General features: G+C 38.9%; 1 protein-coding gene across 2 annotated transcripts in view; it reads right to left on the reverse strand.

Annotated features, from left to right (window-relative positions):
* The window catches only part of ABCC4 (ATP binding cassette subfamily C member 4), a 143840-nt gene that overhangs the window by 93049 nt on the left and 33626 nt on the right, over window positions 1-17165 (reverse strand). For both annotated transcript variants that reach the window (XR_004417085.1, XM_033052429.1), the window contains exons 10-18: window positions 14421-14510; window positions 13870-14061; window positions 12264-12358; window positions 12071-12157; window positions 5658-5754; window positions 4323-4541; window positions 2478-2618; window positions 1074-1111; window positions 680-774 (exon numbers count right to left, since the gene is read on the reverse strand). Coding sequence is in view for 1 of the 2 variants with exons in the window: in XM_033052429.1 (XP_032908320.1) it covers window positions 680-774; window positions 1074-1111; window positions 2478-2618; window positions 4323-4541; window positions 5658-5754; window positions 12071-12157; window positions 12264-12358; window positions 13870-14061; window positions 14421-14510 (1054 nt within the window). In the remaining variant the exon portion in view is untranslated. The remainder of the gene's footprint in view (window positions 1-679; window positions 775-1073; window positions 1112-2477; window positions 2619-4322; window positions 4542-5657; window positions 5755-12070; window positions 12158-12263; window positions 12359-13869; window positions 14062-14420; window positions 14511-17165) is intronic.

Raw genomic sequence — 17165 nt, forward strand, 5'->3', positions numbered from 1 at the left:
CATGCCATACAAAACCATACATCACTAGGAGTGTTAAATAGCAGAATCTGAGAGCATGCACATGATTTTTCTGTGGCAATTTTTACTACATCTCAGAGCAGTTTTTCAAGATGTTTGGATGGCTGAATGCAAGGATCAACGCCCTTTTCTGAATATTCAGAAGCATAATGCTACCTATTGAAATATATTGAAATGTTTTTTAACAACCTGCTTTGCATACCCATCTAGGATGCCTTTTTAAAACTTGTTCTTTTGCTATGGCACTTCAGAAGAAATGTAGCTATGCCAAGTTTTAGAACAGTACAGAACAAAGATCCATTTCTAATCCCTCTTGCCATCCCTAAAATGACTGAAGATTTAGCTCAATGACTTACTAGCATATAGACAATAACCACAACCTTAATGTGACTGACTTTTCGAATACTCAATTCCTGATTCCCTTTCCAAAATCCAGGCAAAGCAATTAAAGACTCTGCATTTGACCTATTTCTTCTGCCAGATTAATTTTATATTATTTATTGCAATCTATTTAATTGGAAAGCAAGAACCAGGCTTCTAACCTGTTAACTAGTAACTGCTAGAAATCACATTTCCCCACACATTAGTTTGCACCTCTCAAAACTCTGTATCAGATAATAAATAGTTCTTAAGACACACACATACACACATGTGCAATTACCTGCATAAATTCCCAAATAAAAGTTAAGGTCTAGAGGTTCACTCTTATATGTTCCATTATATCCATTTGTTGTGAGATTTGCTTGGTGATTTGCCCTGTGGAAATGCACACAGAAGATAACCATCATCAAATAAGTGTGTTTAGCTGTTTCTAGAGTCAACTCTGTAGAAATCTTTACTTCAAAAGATCTCATGTATTGATGCTGTCATGCATCACAACATGAATAGATGCAATTACAGTCTAGCATAAAGTTTAATTTTTTCCCCCACAAAAGAAGTGGAAATCAGAGGAAGATCTGAACTACTCTAGAGCAGGTTCCATTCCCTTTCAATTAAACAAACAGCACTTGACTGAAAAGGCAGAAGCAACCAACCAGCTATCATCATCAACTTACCAGTAAGAAAGCCACCAGTCCTGGAGCACATAGGCCACCTTGAGCAAAAGAGGCAAATACAAAAATCATCTTACAAAATTAAAAAAATAAAAAATTAGAAAATTAAATTTCCTTGCTATTCTTTCAAGCTCTCTGGGAAAACATCACATATTCAGAAAAAGTATGCCATCCAGTCTTTCAAGACCAGCAGCAATTTGCCAAGCACATTAGAAGGTGCTCTACAAAGAAAGAAGTTACCTTAAATTACCTTACGTGTTAGCAAACTAAAGGAAAGCAATACACTTTAGCAAATAAAATGCAGTAGCTCTTCCTAACGTATGTTAATTGAACATTAAAGAACTCATTTTCTCAGTTCCTAAATTTGCTACAAGAGATATTCCAAAATGCTTTTTGATTAACAAACTTTCTGATGTTACCAGTCCAGAAATTTGTGTTTACAGGAGATAATTACCAGAAACAGGGTTGAAGGAGGATGAGAGAGGAAAGGGAGGGAAAAACTCCTTCTGCCACCTTCCTTCTGTGACAAGAGGTGACTACAAACATGTAACAGGGTTATTATCTCAAAATACACTTCTGTTCGTGTGAATTTGAAGTTGTAGGCAGTCTACTACAGAGATTTGATCTCACTCAGCTATTCCAACAGATTCAATTCAAGGACAAGCAAGAAGTAAGATGTTAAAATACATAGACTGTTTTTTTACAGCCAAGAAAAATCATTTGCATGAAATTCATTTGAGTTTTCTCAGCAAGAAACAGAGAAAGGGGCAATCAGGCATCTTCACTCAGCTTCCTCAGCTCACCATTGCTTTCAGTAAGTTTGTAAATAACTTTCCTCTTTTAAAAAAATCTTTTACATACCTGCTACAGTCTGCATCACACAAAATATTTGCCTACGCTCTTCCTCACTTCCCATTCTGCTAAACAGTGACCCTCCATCTAAACTTTTCACATTATCTGCACTTACCAACAGGTGAGCTGCTCTTTGAACACTTCTGTCAGACTCTGTCCTCCCACACCCACTTAATGTCTTTATCCTCCACAACTGGAAACATTCTGACTGTTTAGGTTTGTTAAACACTGCTTTTATACATCTTATGAATTTCTTCTCTCTCTAAACCAAGTACATTGGCTTATAATTTTTGTGCCACGTTGCCATCAAAATAATTATTTTAGTGAGGTATTAAAATTGTTGAAATAAGGATCAGTGCAAGACCTCTCAATGCTGTACCAAAAATTGCATGCTGACACTTGGGTACACTACAAAATTACTAAAGAGCACCCAAACATTTTACATGAAACATTGCAGCAACAACTATGCACTATATTGAAAAGAAAAGGGGCGGGTGGGGGAACCTCACAAACCCAAAATACATTCAATATTATTTGAGGCTTCCAACAACTTACCTGTGCCAAAATATTAAATACTAAGAGTATAAAAATCACGAAGCAGTTTGCTCCTGCAGTGAAGTATTTTCTGTAAAGTTTAAAGTTTATTTTTCCCTCACTGCGACTCTCCTCTGGCACTGCAGCCAGTGCATTTTCACCCTGAAAGAAAAAGTCCACAGAATAAACCCCATCAACCTTGTAGTAACAGATTCAGACTAAGCCATTTAAAAGTCATGGTTCAGAATTACCAGACAATTAAACAAGGAGATAAAGTAAATTATGCATATAAAAACTTTAAATATTGAATTATAGCTATATAAAGAAAAAATAGTCTCAGTGTACTAATACTGAAAAATTTACTCTGTAAAGCAACACTTCAAGGATTTTATTAGCATTGCATCACCAAATATAACACAACTTCATATATAACTGGAAATATTTACTCTGACCACTATCCAGGTTCTTCTTTTCTTATATACCACCTTTACTCATAACAGCTCCAGAAATTAAGGCCTTCACTTAGGAAATTCTGTTTTCAGAATACAAATGTGGGTAACATTTCCCTTCCAGAAAAGCATTTAAAGTAAATACTCTTCTACAAGTATGTACCAAAATCCACCAACATAGACCCAAGACTTACAAATTACCCATAAAGTTCTAATCATCTCCTTGTACATACTAACAAAGCATCTGTTAATAGGGAAAACAAGTAAAATGACAAATGGGAAGTCATACTAAGCAAACAATGGATGGGGGACATTGAAAAACAGAGAAGGAAAAAATTATACAGCCATAAAGAAGGTAAAAAGAACTATACAAGTTAATAAAATAAAGTTTGGGGTTTTTTAACTTTTACTGTATATGCAATATAAAAAGTAGTGTCAGTTCAGCGGACGTGTAACAGTTGATTTTGTTGCCACAAGACATGGCTGTATAAGAGCACTAGAATCAAGAGACGTGACAGATGTGAAAAGAGAAACCTGACCTACTCAACCATAACAGGTGAGAAGCCTATCTTGGCCTTTTGCTTCTCCAGCCATTCCATATTCCCACTTCTCCCCACCCCCATCCAACAGTCTTAATGCTGCAAAGAAGTTTGGTACATCTCCACAAATTTAAGACTGGAGATGCCATTGGGGCATTAATAATGTAAGTATACTACTTTGGAGCATAAAACCATTCCTCAAATAAAATATTAAAAAGTCCGTAGCTTTTTTTTTTCTTTTTTTAAATCTCACTGCTTTTCATCATAGAGAAGAAACAGAAGTAATGTATACCCACAGAATAAAAGTGACAATCACCAGGGACATGCCTCCTGTTTCCATCAACAAAAGGGCTGGAGAGAACAAGGCAGCAGTGTCCCAAGTTTTCCCCCACAGGGTCAGCTCAAGATCATGTGGATATGTTTATGGGTATGTTGATGCCAGCCATGCAAAGACAGACTTTGCATAACGCCAAGGTTTCTATATGCACTTCCCAGAGCTCAGGATTTCAGGGAAAGTGTTCATTTCAGTTCAACACTGCACAAACACAGTGAACCCACCCAATACAGTGGGACTGGTCCTTCAAAGCACTGCTGTCAGAGGACAGGCTGAAAGAAGCACAGTGTGGTGGCTCCAGACACGTGTAAGGAATGCTCCCACCAGCCAGCAAAGCTGATGCTCAACTGCACAGACTGACTCTGCTGGGTTTGAACAGCACCATGCTGAGCTGTGAGCTGCCAGCCAAGCGCAGCTGGGCAGGTCCTCCACAGGCAAACTCTCACCTGATAATACAATTCAGCAATCCTGAAATCCCAATGCTGCAGGGAAAGCCCGTATTAAAATTTAAGTTAAAAACTACTTCTATGCTCTGAGCACTCACAGGTGGTTGCTCCACAGCTCCATCTTTCTGTGAGTGGATGGACGAATCCTGGGACAAGACAGAGGACTCCGAGAAGGTTCGGTTCCGGGCAGACTTCAGGTTGGGGGTTCCTGGAACTGACTGTTGTTCTACCACTTCCTCATCTTTTTTCAAAAGGGAAGCAAAGTCGATGCCAGATCTCAGGAACTCTGCATAGGTACCTTTCCCAACCATTTTACCCTACAATCAATATAAAGTTTTAGTACCTTCATTGTACACTTTCCATAAAGAAAATGTCCTTGCTACCTCTGGGGTTCTGCAGTTGCTGGGCACACATTCCACTGCAGTAACTGAGCAAAAGCCTCTAGAAGTTCCTCAGTTAGAGGAGCAGAAACAAGCTCTTTAGGCTCTGGCCAGTCACCTTGTAGCAGCTAACAGGGCCAACAAACAAACAGGATGAGAACAGCCCCAGTTACAGCCAGGGGAGATTCAGCTCCCTGGAGAAGCTGTGGGAGACAGCCAAGCCATGCAGCTTTAGGACAATCTCTTAAACCACGCCATCACTCTTTTTATATTGCTCCACCCCAGGGGTAAACACCATTTTCTGATCCTCACAGAACCTTACAAGGAGCAACACTGACCATGTCCACATTTCTTTCAGCTCTATCACACATTTCCCAAGAGCTACCATAACTTTCAACGCAATCTGAATGGAAAGGAAAAGGAGGACATTGTCCTTTTTTGCACCATCATGATGCATCAAAAGTAATTTCAAACATTTCACTACCCAGCCTTAAAAAAACACAGAGATAAAAGCCACAACTGCAGTCCTTGCATTTCCCCTCTGCCTTTGAGTATCTGGAACAACAAAGATGTGAAGGAACCAGCTGTAGTACATGATGTACAGCATTTTCATTCTCAAAGGCATTTGAGAATATTCCCTAGCCTTAATTTAAAAATGGATTTGTTGCAAAATTAACACAGTTCTTAATTCACACAGAAGTGTAAGAAACAAGAACAAAAGCAAAATATTAACAGTCTCACAGAACATTAAATTTGAACCAAAGGAAAGCTAAAACTTTATTTCAAAACCAGACAAAATGGTTGAAGAAATAAGTATTATTAATTCAAGATTATTTATACGCATGATAAAATTCAGAAGCAGATTTTTCAGGGAAGGTATTCCAAGAAAAATCAACTTATACATAACTGTAAAACTTAAAAATCATATGCAATCATAAGTAGACAGAAAATACATTTACAAGCTAAAAATTAAAAACTGACCTTTTTTTCCCCCCTTTCTTAGATTAAAAAGGATAATTACAAAGTATAAGTATAGACATTGAAATCACTTACATCCTTTAAAATTAGAATCTGATTTGCAGCACGGAGATATTGCAACTGGTGAGTGACCAAAACAGAAATCTTCTGATGTAAGGCCTCACAAATACATCTGCAAAGAGATAGAAAGACTAATTAAAATTAAGTGTCCTAAAATATTTTCATTATTTCTGGAAAACCTCTTCTATTCGATTACTCAGTTTTTAAAATAAGAACTTGACCATGCTTATTAGATTTACAAAATCTATATAAAACCTTAACAAACATGTTCCTTATTTAAGTTTTCAAAGTAGGGAAAAGAAATATAACTATTTCTGGTCTGAAAAAAAACAGAAGACAATAAGACATTTGATTAAAAATGTCTTAAATGTTCCTGTAACAAATGTACATGTCATAAGCTGAATTACAAAGAGAGTATTTTTTTTTTTAATTATACTATATGAAAGAGAAAGAAGGGCAAGATACTGTGGAAAATTGAAAAAATACAGGCCAGTAAAAGTACAGTAATTTCACAATTATAAGCCACACCTGATTATAAGTCGCACTTTGGGTTCGGACCAAAATTTTAGTCAAAATGGTGCAGCTTATAATCGTGAAATTACTGTAACTTTTTTTTGAGAGAAGCTTCCAGACCAGCTGGAACACAGGGCCACAGAGACTTCTGGAGAATTAAACAGTACTAATTATTTAAGAAAAAAAATAACACATTCCAAAATAGTCCACAAGTGTTTATTTTTCCAACCGGTTCCCTAAGACTTAGCTTCATCATGCATCTACTTTTAGAAGTACTGCTCTCTATAACTGAAGAGCAACACCCAGGTGAAAAGCTCAGTTCTATGTGACTCAAGGTCTGATAGTATGTCCCTTTCTCACTGATGATACAGAGAACCCAGGGAAAGCCTTCTCAGCAGGGATCTGACTGGTTCAAGAGTTCAGACATCTTCTGGAGCCTGCCCAGCACTGCCACAACTTTTATACCTGCCTTCTAAAACCCCACATAGCTCACCTTCCCCCCAGGGTTGTCCACTACACTCAAGAGGCACACTTTGTTAGACTGTGAGCACACTTAATGCATGACAACAGGGCAAGCCGCTGCACAAACTCCAATCACCACTGTCACATTTGTTAAATACACAAGTACACACACACGTGCACACACTCACACGAGATCCAAACAGAGAAAACCCAAACGCTCTTCAGCCTTTCTTGAGTACAAGAAAAAGTGAGATGAAGGGACTGTGAAATCCTCTTCCTTAACTAAAAGTCAATTTAAAGGTAAAAATGTTCCTGGCAGAAGTTAAATGGGCTCTTCTCCATGTTTAAGCTAAACAGAAATTTCAACATCCTTGAAAATGTATTCCAGGGACAAGCTACCATAGTCATTACAAAATTTTTCTCTGAAGTTTATGTCCTTTGGTGCAATTTCAATCCACTGCATCCCCAAGGGCCCTTAGACCAGTTCATTCCTGTGTACAAAGTCCCTTCATAAATGAAGTCCTTCTCCTCAAGACATGAAAGAAAAACAAATAAAAGTAATAAAGAAGTCTCCCAAATAGACTTTTCTTTTAAGTCGCAAATAGGTTTCTTTCTTTTTTGCCTCCATGCCTTGGATACCTGAATGTTCCTGACCACCTATACTGGAGTATGAAGCTAGTCCATAGATTTTTTGAAGGGCACAAAATTGAACCATTATTGCAGCTGAGACCTGACAGGCACAAAACATAACAGGAGCATTATTTTACTTGTACTGCCACATATAGTACTGATCATAAATCTCAGGGCACCACTTCCTTAACAGGAGCATGAAATTGCTGAATCATACAGGGTTTATGATCTAGTACACTTTGCACCTCCTTTTCCCTAAAATTACCACACTACTGAGCACTGCTCATTGCATGTCCATGGACTCAACACTTTGCATTTTTCCCTGCTGGATGCACCTATTAATTCACATCCCATAGCCAAAACTTCACAAATACCTGTCCATTTCCAGAACTACCTTTAGCATTGCCCGGTCTTCTATCACCTGAAAATGTACCACCAATGACCCTCATACATCATCAGAAACACCAGAAGCAGAACAGACTCTCCAGAAATTACGCCCTTCTGATTCAACAAAAACAAGCAACAAGCATTTTAAGTTAACAAACTTAAGTAATAGGATACTACAATCCATTTGAAAAACCCACTGCACTCTGACAGCAAACTGCAACACAATTAAAAAACAATTACCTTGAGCTTTGATAATGCAGACCATGAAGCAGGAGACACTGAGAAGGGGGCCCACAACAACTCAGTGCTCCCCTGTGCAAGAGTCTCCACACTTCGTGCAAACAAATCCTCATTTGTTCTTCCTTCCCTATCAGGTCTGCTTTGCTTTGCGACAAGTTTTTCTTCAATCTTTTTTAAGTTTTTATCTCCAAGAACCAGCTTTCTTTCACCTCTGCAAAAATGTGTGTTCTTTAATGATTCTACTTTCTTCCTTACCATTCTTTCTCTCTCTCCTTTTTGGAAGTTCACAGGCAAGTTTAACTTCACTCTAGTTAATACTTACATTCATTTCAATGAAAATAACCACTGAAATTAAATTAAAGCACATGCAGAAGTGCTCACAGGCATAAAGTCTTTGTTATATTCATTTACTTCCTATATTTGTTTTCCTCTCCCTTCCATTTAAATAGTTTAGGGAGAACAATCCCGCAGTAAGTTTTGCACATTTCAAAATTCACAAAAGTTCTAAAAAAAGTGTGCTATGCTTGCCAGAGACAAAGAACCCACACACCCTACATATTCTACTCTGTTGTCTCTATTTCTACTCTGCTGCTTCTGCTTCTATGCCTACCTTGATAATAATTTCTCTCCATGTCATGGCAAGTCCCAGTCTGTAAAGTAAATATGACTGGTCCACAAAATCCATTGACCTGCTCCAGGCACCAGGTAACACTGGATGGCTGGAGAAAGTACATAAGTAAACACAGAGAGATGCTTCCTCTGGCACACATTTCCAGCTTCCAGGGAACTTATCAGGAACTTTTTGAGCCAGAGATCCTGGTGTTCAAGTAGATCTTTATGAACTTTTTCTATGTGAATTCTGCCTGATACCAGGAATGATGTGCACACCACTCCCAAGAACCTTCACAACTTTAGATCTGATTTTAAAAGATTCCTAAACAGCCCTGCAACTCTGTCTATTTTTACAAGCACAGAGAAAGAGAAAGAAATCGGGCTGATCATCAACTGGGACTGCTACACAGCTCCTGTCACTGGAAAAGATACATGGGAAGGAACAATGCCTGGAGAAAGGCAATGTCCCAATGAAATATAAAAACATGACTTTTGAGTTAATACTGCTGGTGGGACACAATTTACTTTCTATCTAAAGGTGGTCTGAAACCATATAATCCTGGCAATATAAACAGGGACAGTAGGAAATTCCTTGGGATCTAAGCGCAATTGAATTATTTTCTTAGAAATCCCAGTCTGCTCCAAACTTCACCATACAAAGAAACGTGCTACTGGATCTGTGATGGCTGTCCTTTTGAAAGTAGAGGTCTCAAAATACGGGATTTCTTAAAAGTTAATTAAAAGCTATTTTTATTTAAATAAATATAAAATAAAGGCATCTTTTCATATCCACACACTAATACGTAAAAAACATAGAACTATACTGGCAACAATCCCCCCCTGGAAAATGGCTGAAGCATGCCTTTCAAGAGAACTCACAAGAAAAAAGACAAGAAGTAACACAAAAATAGGAAATCTTCAGTTTATACTTTTCCTAGGTCCCAAGGAACCAGGACAGAGGAATTAAATGAAAAATCAGCTTTATCTACTCCATCATCCACAGAAAAACTTGTCTGTATCACAAAGAAATTCTTAAGGCCACCGTCTCTTATTAATAATATCATGGTCTGTTTTCCCACTGGGGCTGTGCTACTTGCATTCGTTCTCATTTGAAAAGTATTTATATATTTTAAACTGTTTACTGCAGTAGCTGAATAGAACACAGAAAAGTAGCAAATGTAATGAACCAGCCATCCACATGCCATAGATTTGGGGAATTACTAGGAATATACCTATCTATGATGTAAACACATAGACTAGACATTTGTAAAAAAAAATAAAATTTAACATAAATTTACAAGAAAAAAAAGAGTGAGTGAACTGAACAATATCCACTTCAGATTCTCATTAAAAAAATCCCCTGTTTCTTCCATCTCCTCTATTGTTTTAAGCCTCGTGGTTTGGACTCCTGGGGGGGCAGCCTGCATGAAGTGGTGTTTTGGACATTCCTCAACACCATGTTCTAAGAAATCATTCTTGCCCAAGTGCTCTCTGTCTTCTCCACATTTCTAGCATTACTCAGGAAGCACTAGAGTGCATGCCTTGCCCTGTTTTTCAAAGCAACTTACTGAACAAAACACTCTCCCCACTACCCCCAGTACCTTTACAGATTCCCCGAAGGCCTCAGATGACAACTTCCGTTTGTAAAAATTCCCTCCCTTAAAATCTTGTGCAGGGAGGCATTGTTTGGTTTTCCTTCCCACTATTACTCCACCCAGTCCATTTTCTAAAAAATGCTTTCATTCTACTTCTTTGTGTTTTGCTCAGTCTGATCTGGAGTTGTGGAGAAAAAATGAAAATACAGAAACAACCCCAGCTACTTGTCTGAGTTTCAAATTCTCTGAGATAACCTCCTCATTCCTCTTCATCTTCACACACTTATCAGCAAAACACACACAGTGCTCAGTGCAGTGGCTTCTATCTCCTTTGTGGTTTTGCACATGCAAAATTCCACACTTCCAGGTTTGCAGTAGAATGTAGATGCTGCCAATGTCACAGCTCATGTGCAAAGTAGAGTAAGTTGAAGAGGCAGCCTGACCTCCTTCACAAGGCACCACAGTACTTTCTTGTCTCCCTCTTCATGAGGAGACCTTAAGACTACAGGGAGAGACAGGTTAACAGCTCAGGTGGGTGCACTTTCAGAACTCAGGCACTGATACAGTCAGATGCTGGAGCTGCAGAGAGATCCTGTGCAGAAACAGAAAAGCAGCAGCTGAAGCCTAGAAAGCTTCAGCAAGCATTAAAGGAATTTGATAGCATACGTGAACTACAGAGGTGATGAACTCCATCTATCAGTCATGGCAGCTGAAAAATGAACCTAAAGCCTATGCATCATACAACTCTTACTCCATACTAGCTGACAGAAACAAACAATAGCCTTCTGAAGACATCAATAAAATAAAGCAAAATGTTAATGGGGTTTCAGAGGAACCAGATGTGAAACTGCAAACATCAACAGGATGCACAATTTTCAAATTTAGATACTAAAAGCTTCCCTGTTTGGGGAAAAAAGAACGTGCATGCCACTGCTACTTAGTGCAATTTCTATGACCATTTCTGCAAGATTTCTGCAAGTTTTTATGATTATCTAGGGGTGGACAAGAAAGAACAATAGTATAACCAAATTAATTCATGTATTTGGAGCGTGGAATTCAAAGGATGCAAGTATGCTAAACAAAACACATTTATTAAAGGCCTCAACCAAAGACCACTGAATTCAATTGACAGAAGATTTTCCTTGTAGTAAATTCTGGATTATGTCTTTTAACATAGAGAGTTGCAAGCTGTGAAGAAGTAAGGACAAAACACTCTCTGGGACTAACCAAATTATTCTGATACTCACCTATGTGCCTTAGATCAGACAGTTTCAGAAAAGAAACTGGGATGGAGAAAAAAAACCCACTGAAAAGGGAACCTGACTTTTAATGAACACTCTCCTGTTTCTTTGGAAATGGGAGAATGTCCAGTATCCCTCTGTTATATAGTAAACTTGAAAGAGATTCCCACTATTTCTGCTCTCTGCAGTCTACTCTGCAGGCCACATTTCACCTACCCAAGAGAAATTTCAAGACCCAAAAAGAAAAATTATTCAAAAATCGAAGACAGTTCTGGTCTCTCCTTTAGCCAGTTGAATTAAGTGCTTATTAGTAGAAAGTAAAGCTGCAGCACTAAGTGATTTAAAATCCTACCCCATTTTATTCTTCACTCAGTACTAATATTCATAAACTCCATTATTCATAAACCCCAATACTCATGTATGAAATTTGACATTTTCCTTAAGAAAATGGCATATATTCCCTTAAGAATATTTCTATTTATAATAGCTTCAAAACAGACTTTTACAGTTCTTTTAAAAATAAAGAACAAAATCAACAAAATAGAGAGGGGAAACATCAACAAAACAGAGAAGGGAAGCAAAAATCCCTGTACGTTCCAATTACACAAAACAGGGGAAAAACAAATCAGAAAGTGAAAGTACTAAGTTTTGTGAAGAAATCCATCTCTTCAGAAACGCTTTCTCAAGTTTTTCGATAAGGAATTACAATAACAGTTGCATTTTAATTTAAAATAAAGCAGTAACATACTTTTCAAACAAATGTCTTCCGACTTCAGCATCTACTGCACTCAGTGGATCATCCAAAAGATAGATGTCTGCATCCTGATACACGGCTCTAAAAGGTTAAAAGAAATGTCAGTATCACAAAGTCTTACATTAATTTACTTTAGTCACTGGAGTCTGACAATTTATAAATTTTAGAAACAGCAAAAACCACTAGCCTGGCCAGATTTACACGGGCTTTCTGTCCCCCACTCAGAGTAGCTCCACGATCTCCTATTACTGTTAGGTCACCATTAGCCAATAGTTCCATGTCCTGTGAACAGGAAAGAACAAATAATTTTTTTTTTAAAATCATTTTAACTTCAAAGACTGACAAAGCTGTTTCAACATAATATTTCTTATTTGAGAAGTATTAACATAACACATTGAAAAGTAAGGTTTCATATTAAATGTAATATCTGCAGTTACTTTATTACTCTATACTTTCAGCAAAAGGTAACTGATAAAGCAGAAAAAAAATATGAGATCCTGAAGTTCACTTTTTCTACAGCTGTGTCAGAGTAAAGTGCACTACTACCCTTAGTCTAACAAAGAATATTTATTGGTGATTCAGAAAATCAAATAAAATACTAAAACGTCTAACAGTAAATGTATTAGTTTTCATTAGAACAAAATTAGCTGTCACATAAAATAAAAACTGACTATTATCAGTAAATTATCTTGCCAATAGCCCTAAAAACACTGCATTGTTTTTATTCTTACTCCAATGTATTCAGGAAAAGCAACTACAACATTCATCACACAGAGCTGGTTAATTTGGGACTTCAGGACTGTGGATAAGACAACAAAATTATACAGTGCTCTATGTCATATTATTGTACTTTCTATTCAGGAAATACAGAAATTTCAAATTAAGCTACAAAACATATTCTGAAAGCTTATTCACAGCTTTCATAAGACACATACATTTGCAAGGAAACGATGAAAGCAAATCTACCATCATTATGAAGTGGAGATTTTTAAAATGCTGTCTTTTAAAGTCATTAAAGCCTTTAGTTTACACAACAGCATGACTGAATATCAGCAGGAGATACTAAAACTCTGACAAGTATAAAAATCTTGCAAAAAACGCTCATTACAGTAACCATCTGTTTTTCACCTGTGTCACTGCTGACAGAAATATCATAACATGCTGCACAAAACCTTTTTAGCTGCCAAGCAAAATGTCTGTTTCCTGACAAATCAGACTTAATCCTCTTCTATATCTCATGTCACAAACTCCTTTGCAAACAAACCTTTCAAACACAGTTTTTTCATGAAACTACTCGGGTTCAGCATATTCTCCAGTACATAGCCTTAAGGTTCTTTTGATATCTGTTGGCAGTGCATAATACACAGCAAACACAACATTTATTTCAAAGGAAAGCATATAGGATATTTACAAAATGAAAGTCACAAAGAGTGCTAGTTTGATCACTTGTTTTCTGCCTCTTATTGCATTTGCACACACCCCTATCATAATACATAGTATGAAAAGGGCTAAAATGTAATTATGAAACAAAATAATAGGGAACAGCTTTTACCAAATTTGTCGGTGCTTCACACATACCATACCTCCCCCTAGTGGGAACTAGAAGAGGATGCCTTACACAAGGATGGCAAAAACAATCACACATTTCTGATAAGCAACAGGAGCTATTTCACATGCTGCATATAACAATCAATTCCATCTACTGTACACTGCAGCATGTACCACAGGTCTGAAAGAACACAAAAATAAAAATAACCATCATGGAAAGAAAATACACAAAGAGAAAGTCTTACCTTTTTAAGAGCACAGACTTTTAAAACATTTTCATATTTTTCTTTCTCATATTCCTTGTCAAACAGTATATTACTTCTTACAGTGCCAGAAAACACCCAAGGCTGCTGAGAAACATAGGCAATTCTTCCAGTAACATTTATCAAACCACTGTCTTTAGGTAGCTCACCAAGCACGGCACTTAAGAGCGAAGACTGGAAAAGATTTAAAAAAAAAATAAAGTAAAAATGTAAAACTTTGGTTGCAATAAAGACACCACAGAGATTGAGCAATGTTTACTGGCACGATGGCCTATTTCACCTTGTATCTCAAACTACTGCTAACAGTAGAAAAGCACCAGTACCCTTTTCATGCAGTCTTGAAGCAACATACAAAATACTGTTTAGCTCCACATCACCTCCTCCCCACCCAGAAGGACATTATCGTGAATGCCAGTATCCTGATGTGGAATGTGTGATTAAATACATAAAGGAACTGTATATTTTCAGGTTTCTAGTTTTCACTTTTAATAGATTCAAACGCCTCATGAAATGGTGTAAATACTAAGACTTACTTTTCCAGCTCCTACAGGACCAATCACAGCCAATAATTCTCCTCGTCTGACAGTAAACGAAATATTTTGAAGTGCTGGGGTTTCTAAACTCTGGAGATTTGAGAAAAGAGGTCTTCTCAGTAATGAAATATAAACCATCAAAATAAATATTGAGAAACAGAAAACAATGTGCATACATCACTATAAACTACTCCACAAGCCCACCATATTTTCAGGCATATGGTTTTTGCTCTTTCAGTAATTCACAAATATATACAGTAAATTCACGAATACAAGCCGCACTGAGTATAAGCCGCATCGCCGGGTGTTGGCAAACATTTTGGTTTTTGTCCATAAATAAGCCGCACCTGAGTATAAGCCGCTCTGTGTTCGCAGCGAGGACCCGCGTGCAACAAAGTTGCCAATTAGTAACAGAACGGCGGCATGGCGGGGTTTACTGGCTGGGCTTGGGCTGTGAGGACTTGGGGCTGCCGACAGGGCTGGGTGGCCCAGCTCGGCACTGCCCCGTGGCGGCAGGGGGGGCACAGAGCCCACCGGCACCTGCGGTGGCCATGGGAGCTGGGGATGTAGCCTGCCTGCTCCTGCGGCGGCGGCACGTGGGGACGGGAGCCCCCCGAGCTGCGGGGTCAAGCAGGAGAGAGCCCCTGCTTCCCCCGAGTCGCCGGGCCAAGCAGGAGAGAGCTGCCCCGCCTTCCCCCGAGCCGCAGGGCCAAGCAGGAGGGAGCTGCCCCGCCTTCCCCCGAGCCGCGGGGCCAAGCAGGAGGGAGTTGCCCCGCCTTCCCCACCCCCTGTGCTGCCTGCACAGAGCAGCTCCACCCGCCGCGCAACAAAGTAACCAGTTTGTAACAACCGCGTAAATGCCGGGTTTTACTGGCAGGAGCTCGACTTTGCAGTTTGCACTGACTTGGTTTGCACTCCCAGGGTTGAAAATGTCAGAAAATTATTCACATATTGGCCGCACCTGAATATTAGCCGCATTCCCGGTATGAGAGCAAAATTTTGGTCAAAACAGTGCGGCTTGTATTCGTGAAATTACTGTAACACAGTTAAAACAGCACGCAAGGAGTAAGGAGGCCAAAGGCAGCAGAAGCAGGGCTTCCTCAGAGCCCACATATGTGGGTGGCAGTTTCGGAAACACAAGCTCTGTGCTGGCCACCACACCAGCATTCCCAGCCCCAGCACGACATGCTCGGTGACTCCAAGCACACAGACAAATGGAGGGTTGAGGCTCTCAGAGCCTCAGGAAAGCCAGGGCTGTGCTTGCTGGAGTCAAGGCTCCATCCAAAGTAAAACCAGAAAAATGCCATTTGATTTTACACAACTTCATCCTGTATACTGGGTATCCATTCATACTACCCTGGGACAGTCTGTGTAATATTCCTTTCTAGTATGCCTATCCTTTCTGTTATGGATGAGCTTATTTCCCAACTCAATTTATTGGTTTAGTAATTTGAGTTTATTTCCCAATGTTTTCTACATCTTCTATCAAGGTTGCAAAAACGCCTACTTGTGGAAAGGAAGGATGCTCATCTTTGACAGCTATTTTAAACAGCAATTTCTAAGGACCTGGTGCAGCTCCCTCTCATTAAAGCAAAACACCTTTGTAACAACAGAATCTGCCTTTACATACATCTTTGCCTGCACTAAGCATGACTGACACTAAAATGCAAACAGTAAAATATTTGCATTAACCCCCCCAAACAAGTACTTCGATTAAAGGACCAAACATAGACCCAGTCTTAAGCTCAAAAAACAGATGAGCAAGGTTAACAATACCTTAAAATCTCCAGCCACCTTTTGAAGTTCGGGTGGTTGAAAGGGCACCACCTTAACTCCACACAAAAGATGACGCAAGACAAAAAAGTTCTGGGACTGCGAAAGGAACAAGCCTGGAATTCATTTTCAATTATTTGGGAAGAAGCAGAAATCCAGTATCCATGCACATCTGTGATGGCTGGGCTAGCACACATGTGCCAGGAGAAATCCCTGGCAGGCACTGCAGGGCTCCTTGTGCAGCTCTGCTATCACTGCCATTGTAAATTCCCACAAGGTGGCACCAACGGGACTTTTTTCCTTTTCTCTGCACAGCCCCACCACCCGCCCCAGCCAGCATCTGACCTCCAAGTTGATTCCTCTGTCCAGAGTACACAGCTCAGGTGCCCTCCTGCTAAGGTCAGGAGAACCCTACAAATTTATGGCAGCCGAAGATTTTCTTATATTATACAGAATGCGTAGGAAGAGAAAATATCTCTTACTAAATCAGTGTCTAAGTGGAAAAAATAAATAAGCTTTCGGACACACAGGTCCTTCTTCAGACCTCTTGAGGTTGTGCTTCTGTATTAACAGAAGTGCAAACACATTTCCACAAATTTCCAAAAATTTAAAAGAACTGCAACATAAGAGCCAAAAAATATCATAGAAACATTTTTAAAAAGTTTTAAAACTATTACTGCCAGTACTATACATTAAAGCAGTACTGGAAGTTATCATAGACCCTACACAAAAGCAGTAATTCAAGTGAACAGCAAAGCCACATGCACCTAAGGGGCACGATATTTTAGCAAAATAACATTCCTTATAATTAAAGACAACTTGTCCTGAATTCATCACACCTATTTTAGGCACTCAACTGAGGTAACTTCAATTAGAGCACAGACTTTAATACTGCAGCTAAGTTCACCTGTCAGCTCATTATCACAAACATCCCATTTCCCCTGTGCCCTGTCAACTTGCTGTGTCTCCAAC

The sequence above is a fragment of the Catharus ustulatus genome, chromosome 2 (genome assembly GCF_009819885.2).
Source record: "Catharus ustulatus isolate bCatUst1 chromosome 2, bCatUst1.pri.v2, whole genome shotgun sequence".
NCBI classification, from domain to species: domain Eukaryota; kingdom Metazoa; phylum Chordata; class Aves; order Passeriformes; family Turdidae; genus Catharus; species Catharus ustulatus.